Raw genomic sequence first — 25,020 nt, forward strand, 5'->3', positions numbered from 1 at the left:
AACACTAAGAAAAAAAATATACATTTTCTAAAAATTATATTTATTATTGGTTAAAAAAGTAAATAATGAATTCATGACATTAAAGTATATCACAGATCAATTACGTAAAATGGTAAGTAATTAAAAAATATAATCCACAACCATTTTATACAGTCTTATTTATATTATCGCTCAACTGAATCAGAGTAAAACATAGGCATAAATTAAAATGTTCATCTACAAAAAGAAGATTTTTTTTCCTTTTCTTATATTGCAGGCAATTTGAGTACGCAAGTCGATGGTTAGAGATTAAAATCATTATTAATTTCTTTACGAAGTTAATTGTGTAGTTACCTCCTACATAGTTTTGGTAAAATTTTCATTTTAGCGTAGCTAACACAAATAATTTAACGACAACAAAAAAGAATACAGGTTCATTATTGGAATCACAAAGATGGATTTTTTTTCGAAATTAAATAATCTAAAAAAATCTAAAACGCATATCGTTATCTCCTCCTAGTAGCTACTCATTACGAGTATCACTCTATTCTGTGTCATTAACTATTCATGAATATTTATTTTATCAACCTAAGATGCTAGCCTTGCTATGCGTTTCAACGCTTAGAAGCTGATGCTTCAGTACTGTTGGCGGCAATCAGGGCGGCAGCGGCGGCAGCCTTTTTCTTTTCTTCGTTGAACTCGGTGAAAAAGTATTCTTTGTAGTTGCTGCATATTATTTCACGCAGTTGCTCGACGTGATCTGCGCCTCTCGTCTCGCATACCACTTTCACCTAAGTGAAAATACCCGAATTATTCAGTCGGAAACGAAATCCTGTTCTTCAATGCTTTCCTTCGCCGCGATAATGTGTATCACGGTACTGTACAATGGGTCGCGTGTTTTTTGGACTTGGTTACGTTGGAACGGACTCTTTTTGAGAAAGATACATTTCAAAATTGGTTCTTTAGCGGATTCGAAAATAAGCTCATATCTAAAACCCATAAATAAATAGGTAGCTTAGATGTACATACTTCGACGCTGAAGATGTCCCCAAACATCCAAGCGCGCTCTTGCAAAATATCTTTGATGGAGACCCCAATAGAAGCGATATGTCTGCACAGTTCACTGAGACCTCCTGGCCGGTCGGAAATGGTCACCTTGAACTTGACGTATCGGTTTTCAGCTGCCAACCCTCGGTCTAGAACTCTGCCTAGCAAAGTGGTGTCGATATTACCTCCCGTCAGGACGCATACGACTCTGAAAAAGTTACACATGATGATCAGGCGACAGTTAGACATTATTTGTTAGAATTATCATTATCACGGTCTGGATAGAATTCTAACCATCTTGTAACACCTGGTGTGATTTGTCTAAAAACTCATGTATTTCTAGTAACTAGAAGAGAGAGATAAGCGTGTATTCCATTACTATGAAGCATAAAGGCTGACATTGATAATGAGAATATGCAAAAGATGGAAGAGTCCTGACTAGGTTTGGCTTGTAGAATATACGCTACAAGAAGCGACGAATTTAAATTTAACGTCATCTTATAAAAAGCGATGAATTAAGCGCCACCTACAAAAGAGTATCTAGGTTTTTCGCAAATCCCATAAGCAAATTAGTTTTTACCGGAATGAAAGCTAGATACCCTATGTCCTTCTCCTAAATTATATATTACGTGATATTTCAAGAAGATTAATTCAGTAGATAACCCGTGAAGAGGTAGGAAATAAACAAAAAATAACCTACTTTCGCATTTATAATAGATGTAAGTTGGGATTATATTACCGTACCATCCTAAAGCGTCTAGGGTGGGACGGTAGTAGGTAAATATTTATAGTAGGTAGACTTTGCTCGCCACATCACAATAGTAACTTTATATTTTCGAGCAATACTTTTTTTAAATCCGTCTGGGCTGGGCAAGGGTGTGGAGTATATGAGTAGGTATAGGCCAGAAATATCTTATTGTGCACATACGTGCAAAACTCACTTTTTGTTAGCAAGTTCCGGTACGAGGCCTGCCATGATGGCCGCCACTCCTACCGCGCCGGCGCCCTCCACCACAAACTTCTGCTGCTCGACCAGCCGCAGGATGGCACGAGCCAACCATTCCTCCTTCACCGTGATCTAAAATACGTTTAGTCAAAACCAAAAGTGAAAAATAATGATCAGGCATACAACAACACCAAAAGTATGAATGTGTTAGATTTTTTTAAAGGCTTACTCTTTTGAAAATCATCTGCTAAGAAATTGAAGAAATAAAGAACATTGAATGATAACATGCCTATTAAATATGTAAAACTAGCTTTTACTCGTAGCTTCGCCCGCGTGAATTCAGCGCCATCTATACAAAGCGACGAATTTAACGTCATCTACAAAAATAAGTCGAAAGCGCCACCCACAATAGAATGGAGAATTTTCGACATGATTACATGGGAACGATCGTTTTTACCGGGATGAAGGTACCTACCCTTTGTCTTCTCCAGATTCTTATTATTACGTATGTTTCAAGAATATTCAGTAAATAACCCGTGAAGAGTTAACATACAAATAATCTTACTTTCGCATTTATAATATAAGTTGGCATTTTACAGGTATGTTGCCTCATTACTGTCTTACTATTTTGTCGGTGACTGGTTTCGCTGTGAAGAACGCATTGTAACCAACAGTTGCCACCGCCAACCCGTCAGCTAAAGTGGACCTGATGTCAATGCCCACTGGCTCGTTGCGGTTCATGGCTTCCAACATGCTGGCACATTTGAAAGTCTCCACGCCCTGATGAAATTGCACAAGTTTAAGTTCGAAATACCTATTCGTAGGTACTCACATTGGAACTGTTTTTTTCCCCAGAACATTATTAACTCTCTTTTGACTGTAATTTTTACTTCTAGTTTAGGTCATTAGGGCATAACGACGCTATGATGAAACAAACAAATATTCACTATTAAGATTTTAAACTTCAAACGACTTTTAACTAAGGGGCCAAAGAGTTAGAAATACATTTATTTCATAAGCTTACATAAATAAGGACATTTGGCTTGAGATGTTTAATGGCAACAGCAATACCAGCCAGCAAACCTCCTCCCCCCACGGGAACCAACACGGCATCCACGTCTGGCACCTGTTCCACTATTTCCAGTCCCACAGTTCCCTGCCCAGCTATTATATGGGGATGGTCGTACCTGTAATTATGAAAGTAGGTATCTATAAAAGGCAGTTCTGAAAACTCAGTTAGAAGTACCCAAGTACAATATGTGAGGTGTAGGCAGCTCAAAGTAGAAAGTGATTGCTCTTTATACATTTTGAGCTACCTACTACTACGACCTCATGTACCTACAATACTCGTACAAGAAGATAGAAGACTAATGAATGTCGATGAAGCGAAAGAAGTTTATGACAAGTGGAAATTTTTTACCTACCCCTTTGGGAAAGAGACGTGACAATTATGTATGTAGGTAGAAAGACTACTAGGTAGGTACTGCTTGCAGCATGTTTTTCAACCTTGTATTTAGAAGCGACGAAGTTTTTAGACAAGACACTATTTGTTTGCTCTTTAACTCTAATAATGTGTGAAAGTTACCCATTGACGTAAGTGATACCCTTCTCCTTCGCTAGCTCCATGGCACGGTACTTAGCTTCCTTCATATTGAGCCCGTGTACCACCACGTTAGCGCCGAAAGACCGACATTTCTGGATTTTCATTATCGGTGCTACTGAAGGCATGACCTGCAGAAAGTTTTTGGTAGCCTCAGTTTTCTATTTTATTTTATGGATACCTACATTAACCACACTTATGTTAATGTAGGCTCATGGATCTTAGATTATTTGCATTAGGACATCCTAGATAAAAAAAGACTTGTTGCTACGTGACATTAAATACCTACGTTCCCAAAGTCTGCCAGCCTTCCTGACCTGACTGACCTGAGATAATGGATCTTAGTAGAAGCTGCATTAGATAAGATGGCAAGAAAGAGATAGAGTTGTCCTCTTCTGAGGTGGTCGTCGTACCCTTCTTCGTACCATTTCACCAGAATGTCTACAATATATTATATAGGTAGGTATAGTAGCTATTCTTGGATTATCTTATTTCAATTATCTAAGGTATTAGTATTCTATACATACAACAGTTACGGGTATATTCAGCAGACTGCCATGGTAGCTGATGCCTTGCGAGTGGTTCCCAAGAGAAGCGGAGATGACGCCTGCCTGCTTGCTTTCGGGAGGAAGAAGCAGGAGAGTGTTGCGGGCTCCTCGTTCTTTGAAACTTTAACAGGTATTAGATACGTAAAAAACATATATTTATTTTATTCTTAAATCGAAGCAGGATCTCGAAAACAGAAATTACCTACGAAAACTTTTTTAAGTTGGTAGGTAACTTATATGACAAATTATATGGAAACTTCTATGGCACCTAACTAGTTTAACTTCAATTTTCTACTAACAGTCTGCAGAGATTTGTTTTAAATTGAGCTGTACCTTTACTTATTATTGACAAGAGAAAGCCACTATCTACCTTTTCTCGAACGGTTTCGTCGTTTTTTGAACCTTTGTATAACTTTGGTTTGGATTTCAATTTCTCATAAAGATCTACGACCTACCTACATACTTAAATCTTGTCTACATAAATGTTTTAATAAATATTTTGTTTGTTATATGAACAATTTATTTTTTTGTAGAAGCTCACCTGCCCGTAAACTGAAGGAACTCATTTTTGTAGTAAATTTCCATACCATATAATGTGGACATGTGTGATTTCTGAAATGACGGCTCAGTTTTATTAAATACATAAAATAATGTATACGATAACAGATTAAGTACGTTCCAATTGAACAAACAAAAAATTGAGGATACCTATGTTTATATTTATAAACATTATAGTATATATACATTATATATTATATTTATATCCTCAATTAATTAGGTAATTACCTAATAACTGTAACACAGGCCTTGCCGTCATCAGTCTCCAGTATATGTATTTTTCATATACGATTGTTGGAGAAAATAAAATATTTTTTTTATTTTACTTTGCTTTAACTTACAACGATAAAACCTTTAATAACCTTTTTTACTTGTGGAGGACAGACGACGACAGTCATTCTGTGTAAAAACGAATTATCTCATATTTATATCTGTACCTTGTATCATCGATTACAAAATAAAAAAAAAATTAGCCCATGGGTAAGGTAATAAGCAACACGTCAATGAAGAATACTTACCACACAGGGTGTTTTAAGAACTCCGCTTTGGATTCTGTACGCCGCAGCCGAAATATCTTCAAAACTTACTTTCTGAGGGTTTGCCTTATCACAATGGGGATCGAATTCAATTGCCTAGAAAGTATTATCATTTATTACAAATCATACACAAAAATGAAGACTAAACGTGTATGTTATAATTAAGCGTTTCAATAAGAACATAGGGTACCTTACATCCCGGTAAAAATGATAGATCTTTATCTTGGATTTGCAAAAAAGCTAGTTAATTATAAAATCCATCCAGGTATAAGGACATAAGGTATTTTAAAGCAAACTGCAGTTATTTTGAAAATCGAATCAGTGTTATAAAAAAGTCACATTATTAATGAAGAAATAATACATAATCACGTCTTTATATCTTGCGGGGTAGACAGAGCTAACAATCTTGAAAAGATTGAAAGGTCATGTGCTGTATGGCATTGAGATTCAAATAGAGACAGGCTGCTAGTCTATCGTAAAAGAATTCCAAGTTAATAATATATAAATTTTAGTTTATAAAAACATACATATCATATAAAGCAAAAGTAGTAAACATTCGATTCGTCTGTGAATAGTTCATAGTTCATACACGCACGAGTCACGTGAGAAAATACAACGACTAGACAGCACAATCTCTGATTTTAGCCTATATTATTAGAGACAAAAAAATATAATGTCAAATTCTTCATGTTAATGAACGTCAAATCCGGTTCAATTTCATGCTTCAAGTTTCTACCTAGGGATGGCGATTCTTTTCGGAAAAAAAAATATTTTTAAATCGATCCGAAACGTAAGCGGATGTATCGATTCCCAGTTACGATCAGAAAGATCGGTTTCTAAAAAATATATTTTTTAAAGTTTTCATTTTAAATGTAAATAATAATAACTGACCTCTTACTAGTAAAATCTGTTTTTTTTTAGTTTAGGGAATTCGATCATATTAACTATCATGTTATTACCATATCAAAGTCAGATCTGGTATGAAAGAAGGCATTTATTTTCCAAATGTATTTATTACATGAAAAATTTATTTAAAGCTCCTAATGCTACATATCTAAAGTGAGAAAAAATCAAATGACGATTTTCAAGGGTACATCGATTCCCTGGATCGATTCAGTACTGCATATTGATAAAAAATTGACTTTGGGCTTGAAAAATCGATTCTTTGATTAATCGAATTCTGATCGCCATCCCTATTTCTAACCAATTTGTTTGGTTTGTTTGCGTACTTTGCATTGGTTATATTTGTACTATTTTACTCAAAGTTTGCAGTTTCTTTCACACCAATAATAGTATATATAATAAACATAAAAACTCTTTGATGTTAATTCTTAACGTTTATACCTCAAAAACAGATTTTGACCTGAACATTTGAACTCTCTGGCACCAAAATGCCGTATGCCAATCAACCTTCTGTGCATATTACCGAGTTAACTGACGACAATGTGAAATTTGTAGTTGAAGATACAGAGCTAAGCGTCGCTAATAGCATGCGTCGCGTTTTTATCGCAGAGACACCAACGATGGCTATCGACTGGGTGCAACTAGAGGCCAATTCCACTGTGCTCAGTGATGAGTTCTTAGCGCATCGAATAGGGCTCATACCGCTAATATCGGACGATGTAGTTGATAAAATCCGGTATTCAAGGGATTGTATGTGTGCAGACTTTTGTTCTGACTGCAGTGTTGAGTTTACGCTGGATGTGAAATGTACTGGTGAACAAACCAGGCATGTGACAACAGCAGATCTTAAATCTAGCGACCCAAGAGTTGTTCCAGTTACTTCAAGGCACAGAGATGAAGATCAGGCTGATTATGGCGAGGCCGATGAAATTCTTATTATAAAATTACGCAAAGGACAAGAGTTAAAGTTACGAGCATATGCTAAGAAAGGATTTGGCAAAGAGCATGCAAAGTGGAATCCAACTGCTGGTGTTTCATTTGAATATGACCCTGATAATTCCATGAGACATACATTGTATCCTAAGCCTGATGAGTGGCCAAAAAGTGAGCACACAGAACTGGATGAGGACCAGTATGAAGCTACATTCAACTGGGAGGCTAAACCTAATAAGTTCTTCTACAATGTGGAGTCTGCTGGAGCTTTGAAGCCAGAGAATATAGTTCTAATGGGTATAGTGGTACTGAAGAATAAGCTTCTGAATCTGCAGGTGCAGCTGGCACAAGAAGCACAGAATGATGCACTTGCTATCAATTAAATAATTTGTATCATGATATAAAAATAAAATCAATTAATTGATTATTGTGTACAATATTCTTAAGTACCTACCTCATTATACACAGGAGCCTCTTTCTTTTCCATGTTTACTGAATAAAATTAAATTGTTTAACAAAAAAATTGTAAAAACACTGTCATTTGAGCAATGACCAATGACAAAATTGTTATTCAATGTATTTCTGATTTCAGTCAGTTTGACAAAGTCAAGTTGGGCAAGAAGTTATGCATGAACATGATAAGAAATCATTTATATTAATTTTAGAACCAATTTCTCTTCAATGCGTTTAATAAAATAATTTAAAATCTTCAAAAATTTTTTTATTAATTAGAAATTGTAGTCGATCTACCTCTTGACTTTTAAAGTATATATACATATCTATTAGGAACCTCAGTAAAGTACTTGGTTATTGGTCTGAGTTCTAAGAAAATAAAAGCAAAGACAGTACATGCCAATTGTTTCAAGTGACACCCGTTGATTGATATCCCTATCTACAAGTAACATAAAATTTTATGTGTAACAATTTATACAAAATTTCAAGTTTTATAAAGAATGGTTAGTACAAAATCCTATTATCACCAGCTACCACAATTTTAGATACAAACCATGATGATACATACTGACAAAGTGACTGATATAATTCACAAATTAATATATATATAAATATATATATATATAATATAATATATATATATATATATAATATATATATATTCCGCCGAGCTTGTATGAAGAGAGTTATGAATGTGGACGAAGCGAAAGAAGTATGCAGAGATCGTGGCAAGTGGAAAGAGGTAGTCTCTGCCTACCCCTCCGGGAAAGAGGCGTGATTTTATGTATGTATGTATGTAATATATATATATATTTACTATTCTTCCTCTTTCTAGGACACCTACAATAACTTTTCGGAAGACTCCCTTCATCTTCTCTCTTTTAGTGAAATCAAGCATGCAGCAGAAAGGATAGAAGGTGGCATAATACACACACCACTTTGTGTATGTATGATTTAATTAAAGTATAACACTGGATTACTTCAAAACTTTATCTGTCTTATTTTAAGTATAGGTTTTGTGTGTGCTGGTTACATTTTGTTACTATGTTAACGACTATGAACTAGACTTATTTCATTTTCCAGGAAGCAAAACTTAGTAAACACATGGACTACAATATCTATTTGAAATGTGAAAATCTGCAATACACTGGAAGGTAAATACTAAATACAGCTATTAAGTTAGCATTTCAGTCCTATAAGACTGTAGGCTCTGTCCAAAAGGTACCTATAAAGACGCGATTATATGTATGTATTAAAATACTACCTATATCTGTCTATCCCCGTGGTAAATAGGCGTTAAAACATATATGTATCTATTATTTATTTATTTATATAGTCATACGTCAACCACTGAAAGTAACGCAAATCTACTGAATAATAAAAATATCGCATTACGCCCTCTGCACTATTTCATCGGCACCAAATGTTGACGAAAACCAAATGTGGTGGGTCCTGTAAGAGTATTATGTAAAGAATCCAATCTGCAAAGGTAAAAGAAAAAATATGCACGCGTCATTTAAAGCCATGGCCTCAGTCCTAGTATAAGCAGACATATGTCCGCTTACGGGAGGTATTAACATTAGTTGGGCCGTATCTTCGACTTATATCTGTGTGTAGACACATATAGTTAAGCTACAAATAAAAATTACCTAACTAGGTAAGTACATAAACAATGTTACTGTGATGCAGTTGCGCAGAGCGTGGTATACGCAACGCGTTTATAGCGGCCGGCGAACTCGCCAAGATGGGCGTAGTGGTGCCATCCAATGGCAACCTGGCGTATGCTGCTGCGTACCACGGCGGGATATTGGGTATTCCGGTAATTTCCAAAGATTTCAAAATTATTTACTAGGCCTTCGTAGCCGCCTGGTCTGCTCGAGCGTGGGAAAAGCACTAAATTTCTGTTTGAGTCATATCCATCACTTATAGGTACGCCTGAGTGCTCTTTGCTTTGTATGACCACGCTGACCGCTTAACCCACATATTACTTAGTACATAACAGAATTAAAGTAGGTACCAATTGCTCGTGCATTGTTGCTCATCTATACTAATATTATAAAACTGAAGAGTTTGTTTGAACGCGCTAATCTCGGGAACTACTGGTTCGAATTGAAAAATTATTTTTGCATTGAATAGACCATTTATCGAGGAAGGCTTTAGGTAGGTACATCACGCTGCAACTATTAGAAAAACTATTCCACGCGGACGGAGTCGCGGGCACAGCTAAGTATTATAAAATAAACTAAACAGTCGTTTTCGCTTATGTTCTTCACGCATGTTCGTAATGCTCATGCATACCAAACAAGAGGTCAACAACGGCCTTTCATTCTTAGATACGCAAAGTACCTATTACTCTTTTTCTTACTTTTCTTTCATTAACATTAAGCATTTATTCAAAAGGTGACAGTGGTGTTACCGGAACGGACACCGCCAGCTCAGGCGCAGCGTTACTCGGAGCTCGGCGCCGACGTCATGTTGTGCGGAGAGAACATCGACGATTCTATTTCCTATGCCAAGAAGATTGTGCACGACAGCAAACAACTTTTAATACTGTATATTTATTTAAATTAACCGATAACAATATTACATAAAAAAAAATGTAATGGTGCCACAACCATCAGTTGCAAGTATTACAGGGTTAGGTACATTCACCTTACAACAGTCACATACATAGCTCTATATTCTAGTCATAGTTCATTTCGAATTTTATGATAAGTGCTCATAAGTTTAGGTAGGTACGAGTATTTTCATTCAGTACATTTGGAAAGATATAGGGTTGCAACTTTAGAAAAAACTTCATATCACATTTGTTAATTATTTTTAAATTTTCAGTCCTGACGATCCACTGATAATGGCCGGACTCGGCACAGTGGGCTTGGAGATCATCACGCAGCTCCCGGAAACCGACGCAGTCATCGTCCCGGCTGCGTCGGGCGCGTTACTAGCCGCGGTTCTCGTCGCCTGCAAGAAACTTAAGTGTTCCTGTTTGGTTTACGTGAGTATTTGTAGGGTTGCGCTAATTTAGTCAGACAAATTATAAGTTGTAGGTACCTACCAAGCTGATAACTCGGAAATCCCTAACCCATATGATGGTAATGAAAAAATCTGATCCTAAAGTCCTACCATGGTGCATATGTCTGATTTTAAACCCGCTTTCCTCGGCAATTTCTTTTTATTTATAATTAATGAACTTAAAAAAATACTAGGCCAATTAGGTACTTATTTGTAATTTGGCGTATAGGTAGATTGCACCTAGATCTTTTCAGAAGTATAACTTACTAGGTACTTACCTATCATGGTAGGTATGTCCATAACTAGTTATTATTATCAATTGTTACATTTTGTGTTTCAGGGGGCAGAATGCTCTAAGGTGCCGAAGGTGATGAAAGCATTGCAAGCGGGGCGGCCTGTGGCGGTGCCCATCCTACCCAACTTGGCGGACGGCCTCAACTTCTCCACAATCGGTTCTAATGCCTTTGCTACTATCAGGGGGCGCTTAGATAGAATGGTACCTACTTAAATATTTAAAATTTCCCTATACTCTACGTGTTTTCATCGTAACCTCTACAACGTTCTACTCGTATATTGCTATGTTTTGTCTTTCTTTAATCGAAGTATCTAATAATTAATTAAACCAAAAATATGTATTTTTGTGTTTACCTACGTTGATGTATGAACACGTTAGCGTTATATTTTAAAATTTATCGCGCGTCCGTTTCGTCTATTGCGTTCTTTGTAGCTCGGGTTTGGACAAACACCATTAAGCGTAATAAGATATCTGCGAAGACTGTTGTAGCGGGCTAGCATGTTAATGAAAAGGACTTAATTATTAAAACCTACATACCCATTTGTAACTTGGTTTATACCTATAGTTGGTGGTGGACGAGTCGTACATAGCTCGTGCTATGATCAACGTACTAGAGCGCGAGCGATTGGTTGCTGACGGTGCGGGAGTGTGCTCCATTGCGGCCGTCATGCAGGGACTCGTACCAGAGTTAAGAGGAAAACGGTAATGTACGATGTTGAAGCGAAGTACCACGTTCAGGTACAGTAGTTGCCAAAAGGTGAGCATAAACGATAAGTTTCATTGAGGCACGGTGGTTATATAATAATATTGCCTTACGTTTTGCCATGATGCTTCCATCAGGGCAGGTTACTCTTGACTTACTCAGACAACGGTGAAATTGACTGACTTCCCAAATATCTCCAGGGTCATGGGCAGACTAAGTACGAAAAGACCGTTAAAAAGTTGATGGCAACAAAAATATATATAATTACTTTCTAGTGTCGTATGCCTAATAAGCGGTGGTAACATAGACTCTGGCCGGTTGTCGAGGACCATCCAACGCGGCTTGGGCGCCAGCGGTCGGCTGCTGCGTTTCGCTGTCGCCGTGCCGGACCATCGCAACGGGCTGGAGAACCTGGCTAAGGTCATCGCTGAACAAAACGCGGTGCTCAAGAGTTTGGTCACTGAGCAGATGTGGGTGCATACCGACGTCGGTACCACTTGGGTTTGTAGTTGTGATTCATTTTTGTTTACTTTTGAATGTGATAAATAAGTAATAAGAGCAAACAATAGTGTATACATAGCACACATAATTTATTCTCTATCACCATATGCCTACCTATCAATACTTTGGTTGCGTTGGTAGCAATGGACAGATTAGGCTATGCTTTAACTGACATATACATACATACACGTCTATATCCCTTGCGGGATAGTCAGAGCCTGACTGACTGAAGACAGAATGGCCACGTTCAGCTGTTTAGTTTAATGATAGAATTGAGATTCAAAATAGTGACAGGTTGCTAGCCCATCATCGCCTAAAAAAGAATCCCAAGCCCCATCGCCTTTTACGACATCCATGGGAAAGAGATACGAGTGGTCCTATTCTTTTTTGTATTGGTGCTGGGAACCACACAGCACTGACAATATTATTCATAAATAATATCTACCAATATCTAGGATAATAATAAAAAATCCAGTCCTATCTTACAATCATAAAAGAAAGTAAAATTATATTCAAAATTGCATTCAGCACCTTTTCCTTTTATTTCAGGCTAATGTTGTGGTAGAGATGTCTAGCGATGACCACATTGCTAACTTCAAAGACAGCATACGGACTACATATCCTTCTGTGAGGTTTACTGTTAATGATCTTGAAGACAGGCACAAAGTCAATGTCCGATAAGCTCATTTATGAATAATGCAAAGATGTGAGAACTATGGTAGTTTATTGTTTTGATTGTTAACTGATTTGTTATTATTATGTTTAACTGCGGTTATTTATGCAAAAAATTGTGTTGTAACAATTGAATAAATAAAAGTCACTAGCTTGAGATTTTTTTTTTATTTTTTTAAACTTATACGTAAATTTAAGCAACAGGATCGTCGCCCTTAGTCGCCCGCGTGTAGATCACTTGACCATGATGTTGGACCACCTGCTTGATTAGACCTGTAAATAATAGTGGTCATATCAAAAATTGTCCATAAAAATCCTTATGAAACAAAATATAAATATTTGTTCAGACTCAATATATCAGTTAAAAAACTATCAGTATACATCTAGTTTGGAGTTGATCATCACATTGTAACATTGTAATTTTTTTCATCAACAGATTATTGAATACAAATTTGTCAATTTTGTTCCTATCTCTGGTCTGCTGGAAGAGATTTCTTTCAATATAAGCAGAATCATTGTAATTTTGTTTCTTGTGTTTATCATTCTTAATGTTTTCTGTGTACATAAATTAGTAAATAAATGTTTCTATTAGACAACAAAACCATCGCTTCAATTTGAATTATTTAAAGCCATCTCAGGATTTTTGAAAATTAGATAACTATGAGTTTGTCAGTAAAAAGACATGGTATTACTAGAAAAGAGTAAGGAATAGTAATGGATAATGATAGAGATTCTGTGTTTGGTTTGTTTTTGTATCTGACGCACAAAGACTGATTTGATTGTTTACTTACAAATATCGAATCTACCTACTGGGTTCACAAATAACTTATAAACTTAATAACTTTTCTTTTTTAATGGGTCCTGCCAGTTGAAAAATGTATAGCCTATTTTAAAAAGTGAACTTAACATTTACATTGTGTAGTGTCAGACACAAATGTACTAAGGCAACACATACCTTTTTCTCTGAGCTCAATGAGTGCCCTCCTTGCCAGCGATCCTCGGACCTTCAATCTCTCAGATACTACAGCAGGTGTGATTAGCTTGTACTGTGGTACTTCCTTGTACAGTTTTTCATATGTAGGCTTGTCAAACAACACTTGATTGTTCAACTTATCCCTGACTTTTCCTTTGGACCACTTCTGCAATTTACAAATATTCACGTGAGGAAGAATTGATATAGGAGAATTTTTCTATGCAAAGTTTTTAGCCATCAGCCTCAATATATCAGATTTTACTCTCATAGTAATCAAGCGCCAAATATATAATCATTTGTTCAAGTGTTTTATTAATTTGTAATGTAAAAAGAATTACAAAAATGCTTGAAACAATTATAACAATTATTTGTATTTTTAATGAGATTTAATTCTTTAAAGTTCCATACACAAAGATAACATAACCTAAAATTCTGTTAGGATCACAAATTGTTTACCTTCTTCTTGGCTTTACCACCTCCAGATCCTTCCTTCTTCTTCTGGGTCTTTTGTGGCTGCTTGGCCGAAGCCTTCGCGTCTTTCTTGGGTGGCTAAAATGACAAAATAGATGATTACCCCAATGCACACTAAGATAGTCCACGAGGCAATTGACACAAAACATATTTTGATATTCCAAATGTGATTTTATAATAAAAATTTAGTTTCTAAAGCCAAACAACATTATTCAGTAAGTAAATATATTTATCTATCAGAAATTAATATTAAAATTAAAATAAAATTCACGAAACTCGCACCACTTACCATGGTGAAACCGGAAAGAAATAATAGACTTGAGACTCCACGATATGAAATTAATTGTCTTTGGCTCGTTTTTTTTTCAATCATTCATTTCCTTCATTCAAGGGGCATAGAAAAATTAATAAGCTGAAATGTAAGCAGGCGTGTCTAGCAGGCCAAAATTAAGACGTATAAGTCCTAACTAGTTGTAATAAATACCCGAGACAAACATGACCCAATGCCTTGTCTTTGAGTGTAAACATTTAATTTTGTACTACTGGGAACCGAAGAACTAATTACGTTCAGGTATTTCTTATCATCTACTTCTATTGTTAATGTACTTGAATATAAAACACTAGCTGTTGCCTGCGACTTCGTCCGCGTGATCAGATACAGCCATTGACAGTCAGATACAGCCAGACAGACAAAAAATGTAACAAAATCTCTATGCATTTCAGTCAAAATACTAAATGCACAGACAAAATATCTTTACCGTTTTATTATATTTAGTATTTTGATTATCAGTTTTTTTAAAATAAAATACTCAATGAACACAAAAAAAAATATATTAAAAAAAAATATCTTGTTTTGTTGGGGCTCGAACTTGGACCACCAATTTCACAGTCTCACGTGCCAACCACTGGTCCGTGTCGAAATTAAAGTAGACTAACAAACCAACAATCTTTTTACTATGAATTATGCAAGTTATGTGCGGCAAAACCAGGATATTATCAAATTGATTTTTACTTATATTTATATGTTACAGCTATAATGTTGTCGTACAATGATACATACTTTAAATTTCGTACCTTATTTGCAGGCAAACTCATGCCTTGAGTTCATTCAAATGACGATAACTTTTTTTTAGTGAACCGATTTTGATGAAACATCGATGTTTATAGGCAAAAAATTTTTGCGTTCTATTATTCATTCTAAGTGTCCCACTATCTAATTCAGTCAAAAATACTAAATGTACAGACAAAATAATTTTACAGTTTTATTATATCTATAGATTAAGTTATTTTAAGGGTTTTAATTATAAAAACATATTACATTATAGATATCGTGAAATACATGCAGTCTCGGATTGAGTTCACTTTGCTATGCCAAGTTTAAAATTCGTAAGGCTTAACTTCGGTTTGCTCGAGATACCCTCATAATATTTTTAAAGGTTTTATATTTTCTATGGCATGTTATCGAAAAGTTTAAATAATCGGCTTGTCTTTGCCTGATTAAAATGTTCGTTAGCTGTCATTGTCAAAATGTGCCAAAGTCAGGATTAATAGATTGACTTGACAGTACTTAAGAAAATTTGAAATGAAAAAATCTGTCTGTGATCAAAACAATTAGTGTGTGTATTGTTTCGAATTTCTCATTTTTTAATCTTATTGTAGATGTATTTTATTATTATTGTTTGTAGCAGAAACTTCGTGAGTTTTATTTTTTAATATGAATGACGATATATATTTAAAACTATGGGTGATAAAATTTTGTTTGAAACTTGTCTATCCAAAGTTCAACTATTATTCATTTCTAGTTTTCCTTTCAATAAAGTATAGAATTAATAGCAGAAGGAGGTTATTGGCTACCCATATTATGGAGACCTTCGAGTTGAAGACAATTCCAGTACATATTCAAAAAGCCCTCCTAGATGATCGGTTGGAAGAAAACATTGAAGTCATTACCCACAAAGTCATTATTATATCTAAAGAACAATATATCCAATTATGCAGTCAAAACTTGTTTTATATTGACAATGGGGTGGTCTGGTTGGCAATTAAATTAAGCTCTGATTGCAAGAAAAAACATGAAAATACAAAATCTGCAAAAGAAAATAATCTCAAGCCTAACCTTCATTTTGTTACTTCTGAAATACATAAAAAGCTGTGGTCTGGTAATTCTAAAAACAGCCTTGATAAAATAAGAATAGTACCTGTGTTTGGTTCAAAATTGGTCACTGACAATACTGCTCTTATTAATGAAAATGAATACTATAATATAGTGTCAACATTTGGCATTAATAATTGTGAAAATATCACCATTACTTTTCACACAGTGCCATCACTTGAGAATGCACCTAAAATAGCTGCAACAGCAGAAGTTAATCTTTTAGTAAATGATTTTGACCTAGCCAATGATTTCATCAAAGAAGTACTAAGCAATTACTTTGAAATACCAAAGCTAATGACTGAGAATGATATTTTTAGCATAGATCTTACACCTAAAATAACATCCAAATATCACCATAAGTATTTGGATTTAGTAGAGTCTACAGGAAAGATATTTTTCAAGTGTAAAAAGCTTAGTGACAATTCTAACAAGGATACTAAATTGTTACAAGCATATTTTATTGTGAAAGGTGTCACACAGCTAACATTAGGTGAAAATATACATGCATTGAAGCCTATGGATGAATATATAACACTGCAAGAACAAAATGATAGCATGTTTAGCTTGAAAGCTTGTCCAATAGGACTTAGACAAAAGTTTCAGCAAATTCAAGACACCATAAAACCTTTCCTTACAGGTGACATAGGTAGGTTTTTTTTTTATGATTTTTTTGTAACTTGATGATACACTCCAGAAAATTGTAAATGTCACTAAATAAATATTTTGGAAAAAATTTACATTGCCAATCAGGTTAACAGTTTAATTCACGAATAACCCTGGCCCTGGGTTGGATTGTCAACTCCTAAGAATGCTTGTACAATAACATATATTTATTATTTGTGTTTGTGTACATCAGACACACAACATTATTTTACAGCTTTAACATTAATTATTGTGTAGGTAATTAAGTTATTACTTTTTTTTTAAATTTTTCTTGTGATGTATTATTTTTGCTTCTGACCATTTATTTGTCCACATGTGTCCTGGTTTTTCAGAGGACCTATCATCAGCTCTGTCTAATCCCATCATACCAATTTTGCTCCTGACTGGCTCTGACGGATGCGGTCGACACCTTCTTGTGAAGACATTAGCAAAATATAATGGTAGGTGTATCTTCATTATATTATTTCTATTGAATTTAGGGTCTATCATATAAGTATACTTAAAATATAAAATATGTTGATAAAAGTTATGTTGACCAATTTTAATGATATTTTGGCAGAGACAACAAGACATAACTTTACAAGTTATTTAATTAACATTACAGCCTATGTAACCATAGGCTACTTTTTTTCTGGTAATTTGCTAGGCAGCAAAAGCTAGATTAGTATAAAAAATTATTAAATTCTTAGGCACCCTTTATCCAGGTAAAAACTAGTTCTTGTGGGATTTGCCTAAAACCTGTATTCTTTTTTTAGTGGCGCATAATATGTTGTGCCGTGTGGTTCCCGGCACCAATACTAAAAAGAATAGGACCACTCCATCTCTTTCCCATGGATGTCGTAAAAGGCGACTAAGGAGTAGGCGATGGGCTAGCAACCTGTCACTATTTGAATCTCAATTCTATCATTAAGCCTTATAGCTGAATGTGGCCATTCAGTCTTTCCAAGACTGTTGGCTCTGTCTACCCCACAAGGGATATAGACATGGCCATATGTATGTAGGTTTTTACACGAAGCGACTCCCATCTGACCTCCGCAACCGTAGCAGGTAAACCTTACCCATATTGGATCAATCATGGTTATACATCCAGTTTCCCGAATGTGCAGGTGGTTTCCTCACAAGGTTTTCCTCACCATTGGTTAGTATTCAAACTAATGTACAAAACTTCGAAAACAATCATTGGTACATGACCAAGGTGGGATTCGGACCTGTGCCTTTCAGCGCATCACGCATTTTAAGCGGGCGCACCTTACCGGTTTGACCACCGAAGCTCTGTCAGTTCAGATATACTATATTATTCAGATCTATTCAGTAGTTCTTGCATCTAAGCGTAATAAAAAACATTGTTGTGGGGTTTATCCCTATCTTATTAAAAACAGAGATGTCGGTTGACCATTAGTATCCATTCTCCAGTCAGTTTTTTTTCTTGCAAGTGAGCTATTGTTTTAACTTCCAGGGATGAACTGTTTGCAAATAGACTGCAATGCGCTGCAGTGCTCCACAGCCAAACAAACAGAGAGCAAAATCAGCTCCACAATACAGAAAGCGAAAGCTGCAGCACCTGTCATTGTTGTTTTGGACAACTTTGAGGTAAGATTATCTAAATCGATAAAAAAAAATCGTCGCGATTTTTGAGAGCATACGGTTTTAATTCTGGCCAGCTATCTCCTAAGTATGGAAAGCATAGATGAGTATGAATTTCTTAATTGAAGATGGCACAACAAGAAGTAAAAGAAATATGTTTATAGGATTACGACGGTATACAGCTATCAGCAAGGTACTTCAATTTTGTAGTAAATGCTCTTCTTGCATGTACAGGTATTTGCTGTGGACCCAGAAAACAATGAAGACTGCAGAGTTTTGGAATACTTCTTGAACAGTATAACAGACCTCTACCAGAACTATACAAAGCATCCTATCATATTTATAGCAATCACAGATCGCCTAGAACTCAAACCAAATATTCTTAGGATATTCCTTGAAAAATACCATATACCTCGTCCGAATGTTAAACAGAGGTTTGAAATGCTACAATGGTTCGCATCTGTTATGCAACTAAATATAAATGGGGAGAAAAATGAAGCTAACTTTGATTTAAATTCAGAAGTTGTATTGAGTAGGGAATCTAATGACGTATTAAGAAGGATAGCAGCAAAAACTGAAACATTTTTGTATGGGGACCTGGATACTTTAATGCATTTCGCCTTGAGAGAGTCATATTTGAAGCAACACAATGTGTATAACCAGCTACCACCCGTTCCTGATCTGCACAAGGTTCAAGAAGAGGATTTTAACTCTGCTTTAGGTATTATACATTATTTTCTTTCGGTAGCAGTTCGATTCACGGCACATAAGATGATCATAAATTGCGGCGGTCTGCACGAGACATAAGTCGCCAAAATCCATCTCGATTGACACGTACTTCGTTTAAAGTAACTTTGGTTTTAAATATATCTCTCGTGTGTTTTTTTGGTATTTCAAAAAAAGGGAAATTTAATAAGAACTTTGGTTGATTGACCTGTGCCACGTTGTTTTTTAGTTTAGTTTATCTTATCTTATATATAAAAAAAAAAAATCTGATTTTTTTTTATAGAATCAATTCGTGGCCTACAAAGTCAAAATCTGGACGCGCCTAAAATACCGAAAGTGTACTGGGAAGATATTGGCGGTCTAGATACTCTGAAGAAAGAACTTTTAAAAACCATTGAATTTCCAATCAAATATCCACATCTGTTTAAAAATTCAAGCCTCAGAAGATCAGGTAAATAACTTGACAACAATCAAAGTTATGTCATACTTAATTTTTTCTATACCATGTTGATCCTGGCATTTTGAAATAGGACCGCTTCATCTTTTTCTATGGATGTCGTCAAAGATGAAAACGGGCATAAGTGGCGGGGCTAGCATGACACGCGCGACGCCATTTTATCGCGCGATAAACTATTGCTGTTTCGCTTATTATTGTGACGTGAAACAGGACAGCGATACTTTATCGTGCGATAACAACGTCGTCGCTCGTGCCATGTTAGTCTTGCCGATAAATTAATTCCTGCCTTAAAGAGAATACAGTATGATAAAATTTATCTACCTTTAATGAAAAAAAAATTATTTACCTTTTTTCCATTTATAGGTATTTTGCTGTATGGCCCTCCAGGCTGTGGCAAGACGTTGGTAGCTAAAGCGGTCAGTACAGAGCTAAATGTGAGCTTCCTAAGTGTGAAAGGCCCGGAATTACTCAATATGTATATTGGGCAATCTGAAGAGAACGTCAGAAAAGGTATGTTTGATATAAGAAAAGAAAGGTACTTGTATGTTTAATTAAGAAATAACTTATACCTTCTCTGTTTTCTTATAGGTTTTACTCTTCTCTTTCAGCTATTTGCTCCAAAGCTCTCGAGATCTGCCCAAAAAGATTGTTTTGGATGAGAATAGAATTAGTTTCATTTTACTCTTTACATTTGCTATTTAAATTATTTATTAACTTAATTATATAATTAAACTCTGTGTTGTAAACATACATATGTACATTAAATCAGGTCTATATCCCTTGCGGGGTAGAGAGAGCCAACAGTCTTGAAAATACTGATATATTCAGCTGTTTTGCTTACTGATAGAATTGATATTCATATAAGTGACAGGATGCTAAGCCGTCGTCTAAAAAAAGAATCCCAAGTTTATAAGGTTACCCCTTAGTCGCCTTTTTCGACATCCATGGAAAAGAGATGGAGTGGTCCTATTCTTTTTTCTGGCAATATTGAATATAGACGTTGTAAAATGCGTTTAAAAGACATAATTATGAAGAAAACTGCATCAAACATTCGCAATATGAGTCAGGCAGCATGCAAGTGAACATGCATAGCACACACATAACACGGACCCACGAACATTGTTAAAATATAGATGTCTACTACTCCCCCAAAACTCTTTTTTTGGTACATTATCTTCACATCCCTTAGTTTACTATACATCAAAGGTTGCATCTCGCGTTCCGTTCCAAAGAGTTGAGGATATAACCGGGGATTACGCTCTTAGGAAGAAGATGTGTGCAAAGGCACAGGTTCGAATCCCACCTCGGCCATGGACCAATGACTGTTTCCAAAGTTATAAGTTACGAATACTAACCGATGCTCTTACGGCGAGGGAAAAAATCGTGAGAAAACCTGCACATTCAGGCAACTGGATGGTGAAACTATGATGCAATACCGGTTAGGTTTTCCTGCAAAGGTTGTGGAGGTCAGACGGGAGTCGCTTCATGAAAACTACTACTACTAACCCAATCCAGGATCCATGGTCAAAGGCTTACCCCAGGCTCCTCTCCAGAGTGGTAAGGAAGAAGAAGATGTGTGTGTAAATGTAAATGTATTGATGTATGAACACACATACATAAAATCACGCCTCTTTCCCGGAGGGGTAGTAGTTGATGTATGAAAATGTTATTTATTTTCAGTGTTCGAGTCGGCCCGCGCGTCGTCCCCGTGCATAGTGTTCCTGGACGAGCTGGACTCGCTGGCGCCGGGGCGCGGCTCCGCGGGCGACTCCGGCGGCGCCAGCGACCGCGTCGTCAGCCAGCTGCTCGCCGAGCTCGACGGCGTCACCGCTCGCCCCGGTGAGTCTGCAATGCCATGCCAGTGGTCCACCCAGCCCTGCATAGTGTTCCTGGACGAGCTGGCGATGGCTATATCCTACTACTATTATAAAGGCGAAAGTTTGTATGGATGTATGGATGTTTGTTACTCTTTCACGCAAAAACTACTGAACCGATTACCATGAAATTTGGTATGTAGGTAGCTGAAGACCCAGAATAACACATAGGCACACAATAACACATTTTTATCCCAGAGTTCCCGCGGGATTGATAGGGTTTCCATGCGGACGAAGTCGCGGGCGGCCTCTAGTTATCAATATGTCGGTTTCTTGATTGGAATAGCCAAAGGCTCAGTGGACTGCCCGGAGCTCCTCTCCAAAATTCAACTTAGAACTGATTTATTTCATTATAGACAACGACCGCTACTTCGCGTTCCATTTAGTAGGACTAAATATAGACAGAACTCCTTCTCTTTACGTGCTGCTAAGCACTTCAATAAATACTCCCATCGGCTCGACCTGTTCCACAGTAGTAAAAAAACAGTTAGTTGTTTACTGAGTGGATCCTTTTTTAATGATATTTAATAAGTATATTGCTTTTATCTGTTCTTTTACTATATGTTCATTTATACATTTATCTATGTACATATGTCATGACGCAGTTTTTGTGTAAATCTTTCCATGGTTGCAATTCTACTTGTGAAGTCTTGTAATTAGCAATCGCATTATATTATTATTACTTATATATCATATAAATTAGACTGTAAGACTTCCATTAATAAATAAATAAATAAATAATGCTTACAAGTTATTATGCAGAATAAGCATTAAGGACCAAATTTTTTCAGATGCGGAGTCATCTAGTTTCGTGTTCGTGATGGGCGCGACCAATCGGCCCGACCTTTTAGAACAGTCCCTGCTAAGACCTGGCCGCCTGGATAAATTGATCTACGTGGGGCCTTACTCCGGGCTCCGGGAGAAAACGTCGGTCCTGAAGGCTCTCTGTCGGAAGTAACTATTGCTATCCATAAAAATATTTTATACTGCAGCCTGGCTGTTGGTCACGATATTATGGCTTTACAGATATTTATAAAATCTGGACTGATGGTAGTTGAAAATCAGTAGTCAAACTTACGGTCATACCTCAATAACGGACAACGTCACGGGTAACATGTAGTTATATGCATAGAATCTCGTCTCTCATGAGCACAGTATGAATGAATGAAAGTTATAGTATTAAAAAAGGGTCATGAAATATATATTAAAAACCTATAAGGTACACATGGTGTATTCAACAGACTGTCCAAAGTGTTTATCGAGCCCGTTCACCATTCTTTTTCTTCTACAAATCTCTGTTTTACTCTGTCGCGAACCCTTTTTCATGGAGACTGTTCAGCATTGTCTCATGTTCCAGTCACAAATTGCGTCCGGAAGTGAACTTGGAGGCCGTGGCGCTCGCCCTGCCGGAGCGCTGCACGGGCGCGGACCTCTTGCAAGTGGTGAGCCACGCGCGAGCCGCCGCCGTGAGGACCGTCATACACAGACTTCAAGCTGGTAAGTGCTTATTTATTTTGATGGCCTCTGTGGCGCAGTAGTGCGCTTGTCTGTAACTCGGTTCGAATACCGGCAAGGGCATGATGAGAAATAAACTTTTTCTAATTGGCCTGGGTCTTGGATGTTTATCTACTTATACAAGTACTAGCTTTCCGCCCGCGGCTTTGCCCACGTGTAATTCGGTTATATATAGCGTTTTTTAATGATCTCGTGTATGTTAAAGAGACGACTGAAAGTTGTCATACAAAGTCTTTTTTTTTAAGGATGGGAAATCATCAAATGACCTCTCCCGCTCTGGGTGGAACGGAAGGGAGTGTCAGACTTTTACTGACTAAAACCCACCTCGTTCCTTCAGTTGCCCTTTGCGTTCCGGGGCCACGGTATCTCGTTAGAACTTTCCCGCAGCCCCGGCTCAGTTTATCCCGTTTCCCCCCCTTGGGGGTTGACATTTCAAAAATCCCTTCTTAGTGCTCACTTATGTTACTAAAGGAACCACTGTTCAAAATCTCAGACTCCTATACCGAGCGGTTTCGGCTGTGCGTTAATAAATCAGTCACCCAATCGCACCTCCTAAATCACGATTGGAGGGTAGTTTGAAAAAACTTATAATGTCAAACATATTTACTTGCCTATGTACGTGTATCATGCCAAGTTTCAAGTTTATAAACCCAAGGAATAAGATTTTTCATAGAAACGTTTTTACCCCTTTTCCCCCCCTTGGGGGTTGAATTTCCAAAAATCCTTTCTTAGTGCTCCCCTACATATCCCAAGGAACCTACATTCCAAATTTCAGCTGTCTACGACCAGTAGTTTCGACTGTGCGTTGTCTGTCAGTCAGTCACTCAGTAACGGAAGAGTTTTATATATATAGAAGATTTATTATAAAATATAGTATCGTTGAGTTAGTATCTCGTAACACAAGTTTCGAACCTACTTCGCGGCTAACTCAATCTGTGTAATTTGTCCCGTATGTATTTATTTATTTATTAATATTTATTTTCGAGTCATAAGGATACCTACGTATTTTTTGATTTTTAGTCTAATTTATTTTGTGGGTGTATGGTATCTGAATGGCATTAAAGGTCTAGCCTTTTGGGAATTTTGAGAAATCTTCTCTTACCTACCTCTTACCCTTAGACCACATAACTGAATGCCAAATAATCTCGTCTCTAGAGTCAGCGGTTTGGCCTGTAGTCAGAGTTCAGTATTTACGAACGTATAATACGATATGTAAGTATATCAATATTAAATCTTGTCACTCTTTCTATCTTTTCGCTTATGAGCTTTTAACTTGAGAGATGATAAGACAGTCTGATACGATGTCCAAAAACATTGTATTATAATGGATAGTACCCAATCCAAACCGGATTGATAACCTTTTTGTGACGACGTTTCTATGAAACATTTAACAAAATGATAAATGAATCAATTTTGTTCACAGGACAAATAAAAGAAAGCGAACTAAGTCCGGACTCAGTGATTCTAGGAGTATCAGAACTGTGCGCAGGCGTTGATTCGTTCAAGTCTTCTGTTACTGACGAAGAGTTGGCTTATTATGAATCGTTAAAATCGCAAATATAACTCAATAATTATTGAAGTGATTAATTGTATTTAGTGCTGCCTAAATGAAACAAATTTTTAATAGTTTAAATTATTGTTATGGCTTGTTATGGAATTGTTCTAGTCTTAAGTATAATAAATTGTTATTGGTAAATCCGATTGTTTTTTAAATTCTGGTTTTATTTCAGCTGAACGTGGCCTGTCAGTTTTTCCTGACTGCTGGCTCTGTCTATCCCGCAAGGGATATAGACGTGATTATATAAATGAATGAATAAATGGTTTTATTTAATGTCAGAAGTTATTTTATTCTGCCCATAGTGCCCAACGTGTATTCTATGGTAAAATTTAAAAAACATCGAATTTTCTTACACCGT

General features: G+C 36.4%; 5 protein-coding genes across 6 annotated transcripts; 3 read left to right on the top strand and 2 right to left on the bottom strand.

The window, feature by feature from the left end:
• Positions 1 to 21: 21 nt before the first annotated feature.
• On the bottom strand, positions 22 to 5,965 carry LOC106143446 (L-threonine ammonia-lyase). 2 transcript variants are annotated; one of them, XM_060949127.1, is made up of 10 exons: positions 5,951 to 5,965; positions 5,197 to 5,310; positions 4,662 to 4,732; positions 4,100 to 4,241; positions 3,558 to 3,703; positions 2,997 to 3,159; positions 2,597 to 2,752; positions 1,968 to 2,104; positions 1,009 to 1,234; positions 22 to 770 (listed from the first exon to the last, which is right to left on the bottom strand). In XM_060949127.1, exons 3-10 carry the CDS (start codon positions 4,721 to 4,723, stop codon positions 594 to 596), a joined length of 1,209 nt encoding a protein of 402 aa, XP_060805110.1. In that variant the 5' UTR covers positions 4,724 to 4,732; positions 5,197 to 5,310; positions 5,951 to 5,965; the 3' UTR covers positions 22 to 593. The 2 variants fall into 2 exon arrangements, with proteins under 2 accessions (XP_060805110.1, XP_013200994.2); XM_013345540.2 differs by lacking the exon at positions 5,951 to 5,965 and having other exon boundaries at positions 5,197 to 5,917.
• Positions 5,966 to 6,382: 417 nt separating this feature from the next.
• Positions 6,383 to 7,475, top strand: LOC106130564 (DNA-directed RNA polymerase II subunit RPB3). Its single transcript, XM_013329434.2, has one exon. It carries the CDS (start codon positions 6,606 to 6,608, stop codon positions 7,431 to 7,433), a length of 828 nt encoding a protein of 275 aa, XP_013184888.1. The 5' UTR covers positions 6,383 to 6,605; the 3' UTR covers positions 7,434 to 7,475.
• A 133-nt stretch (positions 7,476 to 7,608) lies between these two features.
• LOC106143438 (L-threonine ammonia-lyase) lies at positions 7,609 to 12,848 on the top strand. Its single transcript, XM_060949126.1, has 10 exons — positions 7,609 to 8,006; positions 8,339 to 8,446; positions 8,587 to 8,657; positions 9,193 to 9,322; positions 9,904 to 10,055; positions 10,336 to 10,498; positions 10,856 to 11,011; positions 11,376 to 11,512; positions 11,789 to 12,014; positions 12,564 to 12,848. The coding sequence occupies exons 1-10, from the start codon at positions 8,004 to 8,006 to the stop codon at positions 12,693 to 12,695; spliced, it is 1,278 nt and encodes a 425-aa protein (XP_060805109.1). The 5' UTR covers positions 7,609 to 8,003; the 3' UTR covers positions 12,696 to 12,848.
• On the bottom strand, positions 12,840 to 14,478 carry LOC106130556 (small ribosomal subunit protein eS25). The gene is made up of 4 exons (XM_013329421.2): positions 14,420 to 14,478; positions 14,116 to 14,208; positions 13,642 to 13,825; positions 12,840 to 12,959 (listed from the first exon to the last, which is right to left on the bottom strand). Exons 1-4 carry the CDS (start codon positions 14,420 to 14,422, stop codon positions 12,880 to 12,882), a joined length of 360 nt encoding a protein of 119 aa, XP_013184875.1. The 5' UTR covers positions 14,423 to 14,478; the 3' UTR covers positions 12,840 to 12,879.
• Positions 14,479 to 15,716: 1,238 nt separating this feature from the next.
• LOC106128999 (peroxisomal ATPase PEX6) lies at positions 15,717 to 24,802 on the top strand. The gene is made up of 10 exons (XM_013327419.2): positions 15,717 to 16,931; positions 17,281 to 17,388; positions 18,405 to 18,538; positions 18,767 to 19,253; positions 19,542 to 19,709; positions 20,079 to 20,225; positions 21,396 to 21,554; positions 22,381 to 22,543; positions 22,947 to 23,086; positions 24,528 to 24,802. The coding sequence occupies exons 1-10, from the start codon at positions 15,845 to 15,847 to the stop codon at positions 24,665 to 24,667; spliced, it is 2,733 nt and encodes a 910-aa protein (XP_013182873.2). The 5' UTR covers positions 15,717 to 15,844; the 3' UTR covers positions 24,668 to 24,802.
• Positions 24,803 to 25,020: the final 218 nt, after the last annotated feature.

Source organism: Amyelois transitella, chromosome 18 (assembly GCF_032362555.1).
Source record: "Amyelois transitella isolate CPQ chromosome 18, ilAmyTran1.1, whole genome shotgun sequence".
Classification (NCBI taxonomy): domain Eukaryota; kingdom Metazoa; phylum Arthropoda; class Insecta; order Lepidoptera; family Pyralidae; genus Amyelois; species Amyelois transitella.